Source organism: Narcine bancroftii, chromosome 3, assembly GCF_036971445.1.
Source record: "Narcine bancroftii isolate sNarBan1 chromosome 3, sNarBan1.hap1, whole genome shotgun sequence".
NCBI classification, from domain to species: domain Eukaryota; kingdom Metazoa; phylum Chordata; class Chondrichthyes; order Torpediniformes; family Narcinidae; genus Narcine; species Narcine bancroftii.
The window spans coordinates 212737145-212749955 of record NC_091471.1 but is presented as its reverse complement, the minus strand read 5'-3'; the positions used below and the strand labels follow the sequence as shown (position 1 = coordinate 212749955).

The window sequence follows — 12811 nt, the reverse complement described above, 5'->3', positions numbered from 1 at the left end:
ACCCCCTCCATAAATCTTCGTCCGCGAAGCCAAGCCAAAGAAAAGATATTGCTATGCTTTTCTTAATTTGCTTGGACATGAGATGCTAATTGCTTTCCTTTAACTGGAATTTATCTCTATATTATCAGACAGTGATATTCAAAAAGCTGATACCATCTATATAAATGTGATCAGATGTCTAACATGGTTTTTCTTCAGGTTTGGCTGGTTTGGATTGAATGTACAGAATGTTCCAAGTCCCATACTAAACTACATTGGAACAGCCATGGCAGCTTTAAGGTAAACTGAACTTCTTGGAATGTTTGTGCCATACTTCCACTGAAGAAGCCATAGTGCTCTTCCAATATTTGCCGTAGGTCATGGAGCCATCCATTGGTGGACCACAGAGGGAGATCATTGGGACATCAGGTCTTTGCTAGCTCTTCGGTAGAGTAATCAAATTAATCTCACTCTCCTGTTCTTTCCATGGAGTCCTACAATATTTTTTCCCCTTTTAAATATTTATTCAAATTCCATTTGCAGTTGGTGTTGAATATGCATCTAGAGACCTTTTCAATTAGTGTATTCCCAGGTGACTGCAACCTGCTGTGGAAGGAAAAAAAATTTACTTGCGTCACTTCTGGTCATTTCCCAAACTGCTTTTTCTCCGTCCCAGTTCTACAGGATGGCCTGATACTTTTCTTTGAATCGAAGTGAGCAAAGCCAGATTCCATAACTGAGCATGAGATAAGAGTATGAACAGGAATAGAGTGAGTCGGTTGGCTCTTTGAAGCTTCTCTGTCATTTGTCAAGATCATGGCTCTACCTTTTACCTCAGACTCGTCCCCACATCTCTTGATTTTCCTTCATATTGAAAAATCTATTCATCCCTGTCTTGAATGAGCTTCCACTGCACTTTGGAGGAAGAAATTCCTCCTCATCTTAACCCTTTCAGTGAAATTCTGCATGCTGACCCTCAGTCTGAGGAAACTAATCCAGCATGTCAAGCTCCTGATAGGATTTTCTGAGTTTGAATGAGAAAACCTTCAAAATGCTAAAGAATAAAAAATTGACTCAGCCTCCCCTCTGATGGTAACCTGGCCATTCCTGAACCAGATGAATGAAACCTTACTGCTTTCCCTCTTGAAAAATACATCCTCAGGTAAGTAGAGCACGGTACACAATACTCCAGCTGGGCCTTCACCAAACCCCCTCACAGGTGCAATAAAAGTTCTTTAGTCCTGTAATGAAAGTTTAACATACAATATGCCTGAATGTTGGCTTTTCTGTGACTTGTGCACATAAGCCCTACCCAATCTCCCAACTGAACAGTGACTTTGCTTTAGAAGTTATAGTGCACTGAGGTAGCAGCAAGCAAGCATAAACTCAAAAGACGGTACCACAGTCTGAACACCAATAAAAGTCTGAACACCAGGCCAGGCTCCCCATATGACTGGCTCAGGAGGGGCCAGCTCATTTTATAGTCAGGTCAGCCGGCCAGTTGGAGTCAGCCCGTTAGGTGGTCTTCCTGCAGGTACAGAGATCGCCCCCTGCAGTAGGCTGGTGGTCGTATCACCACATTCACCCTCTTGTTAAAATTGTCCGGGGGTGGGGGGGGGGGGGGAAGGGGTGCGTAAAACGGTGCTGGGTTGTATTTACAAATTCAGGCAATCTGGCAGCCGTTGGAGTCTCTGGGACTGTCGCAGGGTCAGCTCCCGGTTAAAGGTCGGCGAGGGCCTGGTTGCCTGAGGGTTGGCTGGGTCTGGTATAGCCGTGGAGGGCATTGGTATAGGCAGTGTGGTGTCTATCTGTAAGCCTGTCCGCGGGAGGATGGCTGGGTGGGTCTGGTCCGCTAGGAGAGGGGCTCTCTGGAGGGGTGGAGGGAGGAGGTCAGCCCCCAGATGCTGGGTGGGCCAAGGGTGGTGAGGAGGTTGGGCCGGGTAGTCATGATATTGGGGGGTGGGGCTCCTGCTGGTGCCAGATCCATGGTGGAGATGGTGTCCTCATGGCTAATGGGGAACCTGACGTAGGTGTAGTTCTGGTTGGTGGGTCAGACTTGTGGGCCCGCACATGTTTGCGCAGTACCACCAGTCCCAGAGATGTTAGCCATGTTGGGAGGGAGACCCCAGTCGCCAATTTCCTGGGAAACGAGAAAAGACGCTTGTGAGGGGTCTGATTAGTAGTGCACAAGAGTGACCTAATGGCATGCAGTGCCTTGGTTGGGCCTCTTGCCAGTAGTCAATGGACCAGCCTTTGGATCTCAGGGCTAGGAGGTCTGCCTTCCAGATCACCCCGTTTTCAAGCTCCACCTGACCGTTGCCCCTCGAGTTGTAGCTAGTTATACAACTAGTCGCAATGCCTTGCACTACCAGGTACTGGCGCAACTCTTCACTCATGAAGTCGGACCCCCGATCACTGTGGGTGAATGCCGGATATCGAACATAGTGAAGATCTGCATCAGTGCCCTGATAACGGTGGCTGTGGAGGTGTCAGGGCAAGGGATGGTGAAAGGAAAACGGGAGTATTCATCTACGACCACGAGGAAGTAGACATTCTTGATCGTGGAAGGCAGGGGGCCATTGAAGTCAATGCTAAATAATTCAAAAGGCCGAGTGGCCTTGACAACATGGGCCTGTGGCAGGTGGAAGAAGTGCGGTTTGTATTCTGCTCAGAACCCTGCGTGACTGGGTCATGGTCTGGACTTCTTGGACAGTGAAGGGGAGGTTCTGGGACTTGATGAAGTGATACAGGCATGTGACGCCAGGGTGACAAAGGGTGTCCTGCAGTGCCTGCAGTTGGTCGGACTGCATGCTAGCGCAGGTCCAGGACGGGGCGTCGGGGGAGTCATTGAACTTCCCCAGTCTATACTGGTTGTAGCCAAACGTGGCCAGCTCGACTCTTCAACGCAAGATCTTATCATTCTTGATCTTGCCCTTATGGGTGGTGCTGATCATGACAGCCATTGCACGCTGTTCGATGAGGAGGGTGAATCTCTTGCCTGCCAGGTAGTAGTGCCAGTGGCGGAACGCTTCCACAATCGCCTGGGCCTCCTTTTCAATGACGGAGTGCCCAAGCTCAGAACTGTGGAGGGTCCTGGAGAACAAGGCCACGGGTCAGCAACCTTCCCCCCTCCCTTAGCCTGGGCTTCTTTTTCAATGGCAGGATGTTTAAGTTCAGATCTGCCCTTTTGATTAAGGGTTCCTGCCAAGGCACAATCTGAGGCATCAGTTTCCACTTGGAATGGGACATCCTCTTCAATGGACGAGAGTGCAGCTTTGGCAATATCAACTTTAATTCTCTCGAATGCCTTCAAGGCTATTGGAGAGAGAGGAAAAGATTTAGTGTCAAAAAGAGGGCGTGCCTTCATGGCCTAGTCCCAAACCCATTTGCAGCAGTAGGAAAAGAATCCCATACACCTTTTAAGGGCTTTTGCTGAGTTTGGGAGTGGTAAGTGTGGGTAGTGGCCCACCGAAATTTAACACTACACTGTTCATCTGAGATTGAATATCTAACCCCAGTATCACAGGGGCGCAGAGCTCCGGCATAATAAAGAGTCACACATCAGCCAGGCAATGTCCCTGCAAATTTAAAGTAATTTTACACTTGTCCCATACAGTTTGTATAAGTTCACTACAAGCCATCGATATCTTTCAGTTCGCTGGATATCTCCACAAATTTAAGGCTCTGGCAACTCTCTCGTGGATGTAGCTGTCAGCACTCCCCGAGTCTATTAGACAATCAAGAGTCTCACCTTTCACCTCCCCCTTCATAGTCGACTGTTCCAGTCCGTAACATCCCCCAAGCTTTGGAGTCAATTGAGCTATCACAGGGGATCTCACCTCGTCGTCACTTGAGATTGATTCAGCCTGCTCGTCTGAAGATTCCCCCTTTTCACAGTTGTCTTTCATTCCTGCAGCTTCAGAATGCATTTTCTTGGTGCTTCTCTTCTTCTTATCAGTTGGAGTACTTTTCGCCATACACATTTTAACAAAGTGGCCAAGTTTCCCACAATAGCTACAGGTAGCAAATCGAGCCAGGCACTTCTGTCTGGGGTGCCAGCTCTTATCACAGAAGTAGCATTTTTCAGGAGTTTGCCTTTTTCTTTCCTTCGGGGTTCCAGCACTCCTGGATATAACTGTATATGCATCTATTGTCTTTCATTAATGTACCATGAGTTTCTGCTAATAAAAGTGAAGTGCCAGTTGATGAAGTAGACAAAGACGATGTGGTCAAACAATAATCATGGCTTTTATTAGCAGAAACTCATGGTACAATAATGAAAGACAATAGATACATATACAGTTATATCCAAGGGGAGTGTCCTTAACAGTAGAGATAATGCACAGCCAATGTTAGTACATCAAGGCTCGCCAGAGGGGAGACAGGCAGCTTGGCAGACATTCACCACAAGTGTCCTCAGTGCAATATTCTGCAAACACACAAACAGACAAATGGTTCACTGTACTTAAATACACATATTAAAATAAATAAATATTATTGCTATATAAATAGTTGAATTACTGAGGATTTGTATAAGCGGTTCATCAGTCTCTCTGCCCGTGGGAAGCAACTGTTTCTTCTGTAATAATCAATATTTTTGACAATAATTATTTTCCTCTTGCCCAATTACAATTTTCTGCACTCTAACTTAGATCTTCTCTGAGCAGAAGGGCATGCAAAAAATCTATCCTGATGTTTTACTTATCGGCTCCAGGCACTGCATATCAGAGCTACAAGCACATACTGAATGAGCTTCTGCTCTGTTGGATACAGAAGTCTCTGTATGTGGAGTTACAGCCTTGTGCAGAGGTCAGATTTTGCCAGATTGATCTCGAATGCGAGGTCACATAACAGTCAGGGCAAGTGGACGGAAGGGAAGAGCTGGTTATTGCTGTTTGCATCCTTCCAGAATGGAACAACTAGAATTTTGCTCAAACCTTCAAGGAGTTCCCTATCTGCACGTCACCAAAGTAAAAAAAAATCTAAAAGTAGCAGGACTGCAATTACTGGGATAATCACTCTGTCTTTATATAGGAGCTTAATACGAATTTATTGCTTGATTAAAACCTTCCTCTCACGCGTGGACAATACCTAATTTGCTAGGACCTTCTGAATTGTGATCTATTGATAACAATGTCACTTTTTAAAAAAAAAATTGGATGCTGAGTCTATCGGAGAGTTACTGGTACAGAATAACAAAGAGCAGATTTCAAGGCAGATTGGAAAGGCACCAGCACGATTGATTTTTATTAAAGTGATAGTGTAAAAGTTATTCCCATTGGGTCAAATTACACTCCATTAGTTAAATAATCTGATTGTTTTTGCCTCATTTCAGTGCTGGCGTCCTTATATTTGTGAAAACTGAGAGCAAGGACCCACCACCAGAAGAAGTATCCCCCTTAATGCAGGACAAGGAAACAGAAAAGGAAATGCAAGATTTACAGGTTTGGGAAATGAACAAAAGTAATTCTCAGCAGCACCTGAATTTACTCGGATGTTAAGCCGAGACTGATGACAATTTCTTCTAGTTAGATTGGTTAGTGACCTATTGGCATTCTCCACTTGCTGGCCCGGGAACGAAGGAGAAAATCCAATACCCACCTTTCAGTAAGCTGGCTGAGGAGGCACAGGGGTGGTGGAGGCTTTTGGAGGGAAGGATTTGCCCAAGACTTTGACATCATATCAAGCTTGCTTTTCCCAAATGAACCTTGAAAGAGAACCCCATCATCACTGTTCACCTTTGGCCTCATCAGCAACAATGATGAGTTGCCCTTCAGAGAAGTGGAAATCTCATGCTATGGTGTGGGAGTATCAACCTGAGTCTCAACATGGACAAGATGAAGGAGTTAATCGTAGACATCAGGAAGACCAAAAACAAACACCCTCCATTATCATCCACGCTCTGTAATAGAGAGAGTGGAGAGCACCAAGTTCCTTGGAGTTCACTTAAGTAGTGACCTATTGTGAGCACACAACATCTCCTCCTCACTTGTCAGGAAGGTTCAACAGCAACTCCACTCCTGAGAAGACTGAAGTGGGCAAGGCTCAGTGGTTTTGCGGTCCCTCTTCAGGCCCTACCACCCTGCACACAGCATCTTTCCCCTGCTCCCGTCAGGGAAGAGATGCAGGAGTATCAGAGCCAGCACCACCAGGCTGAGAAACAGTTTCTTCCCATGGACACAGCGAAAATGCTGAAGGTCCAAGGATCTGCTCACAAAAACCAACCAACACTCTCATATTCACAAAGCAAAATGTATTTATTTGAAGAAATTACATACTTGTTCTGCCTGTGTATTGTTTGTCTGTATGTGTATTATATCTGGTTGTGTGTCTGCATGTTCTGCACTGAGGACTGGCGAACTGTTTCGTTGGGTTGTACTTGTGCAATCAGATGACGATAAACCTGATTTGACTTGTTATGTTCTCATCAATTTTTAATTTTGTTGACTTTCAAATCTATGTTCTTTTCCCTGCTTGCATTTACCTGGCGCTCAGCAAAAAAACCCTTGTTTCCCAGGCCCTCAGTCATTTGGCACCTACTAACCTGAACTCTTTTCCTACTCTCAGCAACCATCTTGCCCCTAGGGTTCCTCCCGCATCCAATGCAGGATGGAAACCTGAAACAAGAATGTGGAATACAGAGGGTTCAAGATTGCAGTTTCTCAACAATAGATGATGGCTCTGGTTCCTTACAGCTGCAGTGGTTCAATCCTGACCTGAGGTGCTGTCCACATGGAGCTCGACTCTCCACCTCCCCCCCTCCATGTCCACACAGGTTTCTCCTGGGTGCACTGATGTATCCCCAGATTCCAAATATCTGGGGTAGGTAGGTTAATTAGCAATTGTAAATTATCCTAACTCTGCAGATGAGTGGTAAAATCTGGGTGGAGGAGGGACCTAGTAGCTGATGGGAATATGGGGGAATAAATCGCTCTGAGTATAAAGTTTGCCTGAGAAATCAACAGTTGGCAGAGACTTGCAGTGACTGATTTCCATCCTTTATTATTTTATTGTTGGCAGAAAGTAAATCAATTGTTGCCTGAATCAAAGGAATGCCAACACACTTGTTAGATGTGTTTATCAAAAGGAATTTCCTTCTTCGTGTGTGATTTATGTATGGGAGTGATGGCAAAATTGTGGAGATTGTACACTTCTGTTAAAAAACATAGAAACATAGAAAAATAGGTGCAGGAGTAGGCCATTTGGCCCTTCAAGCCTACACCGCCATTTAATATGATCATGGCTGATCAGTATCTGGTTCCTGCCTTCTCCCCATACCTCTTGACCCCTTTAGCCACAAGGGCCAAATCTAACCTACTCTTAAATATTAACAAGGAACCGGCCTCAACTACATCCTGTGGCAAAGAATTCCACAGATCCACCACCCTCTGAGAGAAGAAATTTTTCCTCATCTCAGTCCTAAAAAACTTCCTCCTGTGACCCCTGATTCTAGTTTTTCCCATCATTGGAAATGACCTACCTACATCTAGTCTGTCTAATCCCTTAAGAATTTTATATGTTTCTATAAGATCCCTCCCCTCAATCTTCTAAATTCCAGAGAATACAAGCTTAGTCTATCCAACCTTTCTTCATATGCAAGTCCTTCCATCCCTGGTATCAGTCTAATGAACCTTGTCTTCACCCCCTTCATGGCAAGGATGTCCTTCCTCAGATAAGGAGACCAAAACTGCACGCAGTACTCCAGATGTGGTCTCACCAAGGCCCTGTACAACTGCAGCAGGATCTCTGTACTTCTGTACTCAAATCCTTTTGGTATGAATGTAAACATAACATTCGCCTTCCTCACCGCCAGCTGCACCTGCAGGCCCACGTTCAATAACTGATGCACAGCAACACCCAAATCTCTCTGCATCTCCCCTTTTCCTAAACAGATACCATTTAGATAATAGTCTTCTTTCCTGTTCTTACCTCCAAAGTGGATAAACTCACATTTATCCACATTACATTGCATCTGCCATGACTTCGTCCACTCACCTAACTTGTCAAAATCACTCTGCACCCTCCTAGCGTCCTCAGCACAGCCAACCCCGCTACCCAACTTTGTGTCATTTGCAAATTTTGAGATATTGCTATCTATTCCCACATCTAAGTTATTGATATCTATTGTAAACAACTGTGGCCCCAGCACAGAGCCCTGCGGTACCCCACTTGTCACTGGTTGCCATTCTGAAAAGAACCCATTTATACCTACTCTTTGCTTCCTGTCCATCAACCAATTCTCTATCCACCTTAACACCATTCCTCCTATAAAACCATGCTTTTTAAGTTTGTACGCTAGCCCTCTGTGCGGTACCTTATTAAATGCCTTACTAAAGTCCAGATATACCACATCCACTGATTCCCCCCATCCACTCTACTGGTTATTGTAGTGTCAGTTGTTGAAGTAGACAAAGACGATGTGGTCAAACAATAATCATGGCTTTTATTAGCAGAAGCTAATGGTACAATAATGAAAGAAAATGGGTGCAGACACAGTTATACCCAAGGGGAGTGTCTTTAACGGTAGAGATAATGCACAGCCAATGTTAGTACAGCAAGGTGAGCCAGAGGGGAGACAGGGAGCTTAGCAGAGATTCACCACAGTTATATCCTCAAAAAACTCTATTAGATTCGTCAGACATGATTTTCCCTTCACAAAACGATGCTGATTCTGTCCGATGATACCACTACTCTCCAAATGTACTGCGATTGCATCTTTAATAATTGATTCTAGCACCTTCCCTATGACCAATGTCAGGCTACCACCATACCTTTGTTCCCCATTATTAACTCCCCATTTCTGTCTGCAACGGACCCATATTCATCTTAAACAGCCTCTTTCACTTAATGTATCAATCATTTTTTTATGTTCCCTGCCAGCTTCCTCTCATAATCTCTTTTACCTTTCCTAATTAATCCTTTTGTCCTCTTCTTCAGAACACTTCTCCCAATCATCAGGAATATTTTTTTTTTTGGCTAATTTATATGCTACTTCTTTGGATTTGATACTCTCTCTGATTTCCCTTGTTAGCCATGCCTTGATTTAATCTTTTTACAAACTGTGATGTACATCTGTTGTACTTGCTCCAAGCTATCCTTAAACGATTGCCATTGCATTTCTACTGTTAGTCCTTTAAGTACCATTTGTCAATCTATTTTAGCCAATTCACATCTCATACCATTAAAGTCACCCCTCTTCAAATTCAGAACCTTTGTATCTGAATCAACTCTGTCACATTCCATTCTAATTAAGAATTCCACCATATTGTGGTCATTCTTGCCCAAGGGGGTTCCTCACAACAAGATTGTTAATTAACCCTTCTCCCTTACTCAGTACCCAGTCTAGAATGGCTTGTTCCCTCGTGGGTTCATCGGCATGTTGATTTAGAAAACAATCCCGCATACATTCTAAGAAATCCTCTTCCTCCTTACCCTTACCAATTTGGTTCACCCAATCTCTTCTTCTTTCTTTCTTCTTTGGCTTAGCTTCGTGGACGAAGATTTATGGATGTGTATGTTCACGTCTGCTGCAGGCTCGTTGGTGACTGACAAATCTGATGCAGGACGGGCAGGCACGGTTGCAGCGGTTGCAAGGGAAAATTGGTTGGTTGGGGTTGGGTGTTGGGTTTTTCCTCCTTTGTCTTTTGTCAGTGAGGTGGGCTCTGCGGTCTTCTTCAAAGGAGGTTGCTGCCCGCCGAACTGTGAGGCGGCAAGATGCACGGTTGGAGGCGATATCAGCCCACTGGCAGTGGTCAATGTGGCAGGCAGACTTTAAACAGTCCTTGTACCTCTTCTTTGGTGCACCTCTGTCTCTGTGGCCAGTGGAGAGTTCGCCATATAACATGATCTTGGGAAGGCGATGGTCCTCCATTCTGGAGACGTGACCCACCCAGCGCAGTTGGGTCTTCAGCAGCGTGGATTCAATGCTTGCAGACTCTGCCAGTTCGAGTAGGAAAGGGCTTTGGCAAATACTAGAGCACTTCGGATGCCCCCCCAAGTTCCTCAACATGGTTATTCAACTGCACGAAAACCAACAAGGTCAGGTCAGATACAGCAATGAGCTCTCCGAACCCTTCTCCATTGACAACGGCGTGAAGCAAGGCTGCGTCCTCACACCAACCCTCTTTACTATCTTCTTCACCATGATGCTGAAACAAGCCATGAAAGACCTCAACAATGAAGACGCTGTTTACATCCGGTACCGCACGGATGGCAGTCTCTTCAATCTGAGGTGCTTGCAAGCTCACACCAAGACACAAGAGCAACTTGTCCGTGAACTATTCTTTGCAGGCGATACCGCTTTAGTTGCCCATTCACCCAATCTACATGTAGATTAAAGTCACCCATTGTAACTGCTGTCCCTTTGTTGCACACATTACCAATTTCCTTCCTAATGCCATCCCTAACCCCACTGCCACTGTTAGGTGGCCTGTACACAACTCCCACTAATGACTTCTGCTCCTTCGTGTTTGGCAGCTCTACCCACATCGATTCCACATCTTCCAAGCTAATATCCTTTCTTCCTATCATATTCACCTCTTCCCCAACCAACAATGCTACTCCACCTCCTTTTCCATTCTGTCTATCCCTCCTGAATGTCGAGTAACCCTGAATGTTGAGCTTCCAGTAACGGTCCCCCTGAAGCCATGTCTCTGTGATCCCAAGTATATCATAGTCATTAATAGCTATCTCCACATACAATTCATCCACTTTATTACGAATGCTCCTTGCATTGAGACACAAGGCCTTCAGACTTACTTTAGCCACATTCTTATCCTTTTACCATTAGGTAAATAAATATCTTTTTGATTTACACCCTGGTCTTACCTGCCTGTCACTATTGCTTTTCACCTTGCTATCTTTTGCTTCTATCATTTTTTTACACCCCCTGATGAGTGAGCAGTTGGAAGTGCTCCGAAGTCCAGCAGAAGTATGACTGAGAATGTTGTAGATTTCTGTGATTCACAGCGGCTTTGATGCAAAGCAAAATGAGTCTCATAGCAAATGCTGCGTAATTCTGAATTTTGGAGCTGAGTTGAAATGACTCTTTCAGTTTAGATTTGGTTAATCATCCATAACTATGAGGTTAGGCACAATTTAAATGCCATCTACAAATTTGTAGATGACAACACGGTTGTTGGTAGACTCACAGACGGCAATGAGGAAGGGTACAGGAGGGAGATAGATCAGCTTGTTGAGTGGTGTCACAACAACCTTGCACTCAACATTAGCAAAACTAAGGAGCTGATTGTAGGCTTCAGGAAGGGGAAATAAGGAGAGCACAAACCAGTCCACATCAAGGGGTCAGCAGTGGAAAGGGTTAAGAGAGTCAAATTCTTGGGTGTCAATATCTCAGTCCTGGTGGCATCATGTCAATGCAATTACAAAGAAGGCTCGCCAGTGGCTATACTTCATGATGAATTTGAGATTTGCTATTGTCACCAAAAACTCTTGCAAATTTCTACAGGTGAACCATGGAGAGCATTCTGATTGGTTGCATCACAGTCTCGTATGAAGGTGCCGGTGCACAGGATAGGAAGAGGCTACAGAGTGTTGTGAGCTCAACCAGCACCATCGCGGACTACAGACTTCACTCCATCAAGGCCATCTTCAAGAGGCAATGCCTCAAGAAAGCAGCCTCTGCCCTCAAGGACCTACACCACCCAGGCCATGCTCTCTTCACACTGCCACCAACAGGAAGGAGATACAGGAGCCGGAAGATGAGCATCCAGTGGCACATGAACAGCTTTTTCCCCTCCACCATCAGATTTCTGAATGGACAATGAACCACAGACACGACCTCAGTTTCTCTTCTTTTGCGCTAATTTATTCATTTTGAAACTTAATTTATAGCAGTGGTTCTCAACCTTTTTCTTTCCACTTACATACCACTTTAACTATTCCCTAAGCCATCGGAGCTCTGTGAGTAGTAAGGAATTGCTTAAGGTGGTATGTGGGTGGAAAGAAAAAGTTTGAAAACTACTGTCTTAATCGTACCTCATTGACTCGTTATGTACAGGGTTTCACAACTCCAAAGGAAATGGGCCAATGACAATTTTTCTCAAGCAAAATATTTCAGTAACAATTGGGTCTAGAGCAGTGGTTCTCAACCTTCCCAAGCACATACCTCCTTAAGCAATCCCTTACTAATCACTGAGCACTGATGGCATAGGGATTACTTAAAGTGGTATGTGAGTGGAAAGAAAAAGGTTGAGAACCACTAATTTATAACAATATTTTCACTGTGATATTGCTGCAAATCAACAAATTCCATGACATATTCCTGACAATAAATTTTGATTCTGATGTAGTCTAACAAGTAAACACTTTCCTTTTACTCTTGTCACCTTGCAATTTATCTGAAAATAATTCAAAGGGAAAAATAGGAGACTTGCCATGTTCTTCAAGCTAATTGTTGGTTTTTTTTTTAACCAGTTTTCATCTTCACAGGAGACTTCTCCGAAACAAGGAGACACTTGTTGGACTGATAATCTCAATCCCCCACAAAAGAAATTGGTGTAAGTAACCAAGTCCACACAAAGAACACTTCACATTTCAGTAGTATTGCATTATTTCAAAGGGGATACTCAGCTCATATATGACACCAGATATACGAAAAAAAGTAGGCCATTTTTTTTGGCCCATCAAGCCGCTCTGCCATTCCATCATGAGCCAATCCATTCTCCCACTCAGCCCGCTCCTGTTTTCTCCCCATAAATATGATACCCTGACTTTTCAGATACCCATCAGTCTATGCCTTAAATGCACCCAAAGAAACCCGTGGCAGCAAATTCCAGAGGTTCACCACTCTCTGGCTGAAGAAATTGGTCCT

At 44.5% G+C, this 12811-nt stretch overlaps 1 protein-coding gene across 5 annotated transcripts in view; it reads left to right on the top strand.

Annotated features, from left to right (window-relative positions):
- The window catches only part of LOC138758103 (transmembrane protein 144-like), a 94691-nt gene that overhangs the window by 60538 nt on the left and 21342 nt on the right, over positions 1 to 12811 (top strand). For 3 of the 5 annotated variants that reach the window (XM_069926537.1, XM_069926541.1, XM_069926539.1), the window contains 3 exons: positions 199 to 279; positions 5315 to 5423; positions 12415 to 12497. In XM_069926537.1, the coding sequence (XP_069782638.1) occupies positions 199 to 279; positions 5315 to 5423; positions 12415 to 12497 (273 nt within the window). The remainder of the gene's footprint in view (positions 1 to 198; positions 280 to 5314; positions 5424 to 12414; positions 12498 to 12811) is intronic. The other 2 variants (XM_069926538.1, XM_069926540.1) reach the window with 2 other exon arrangements.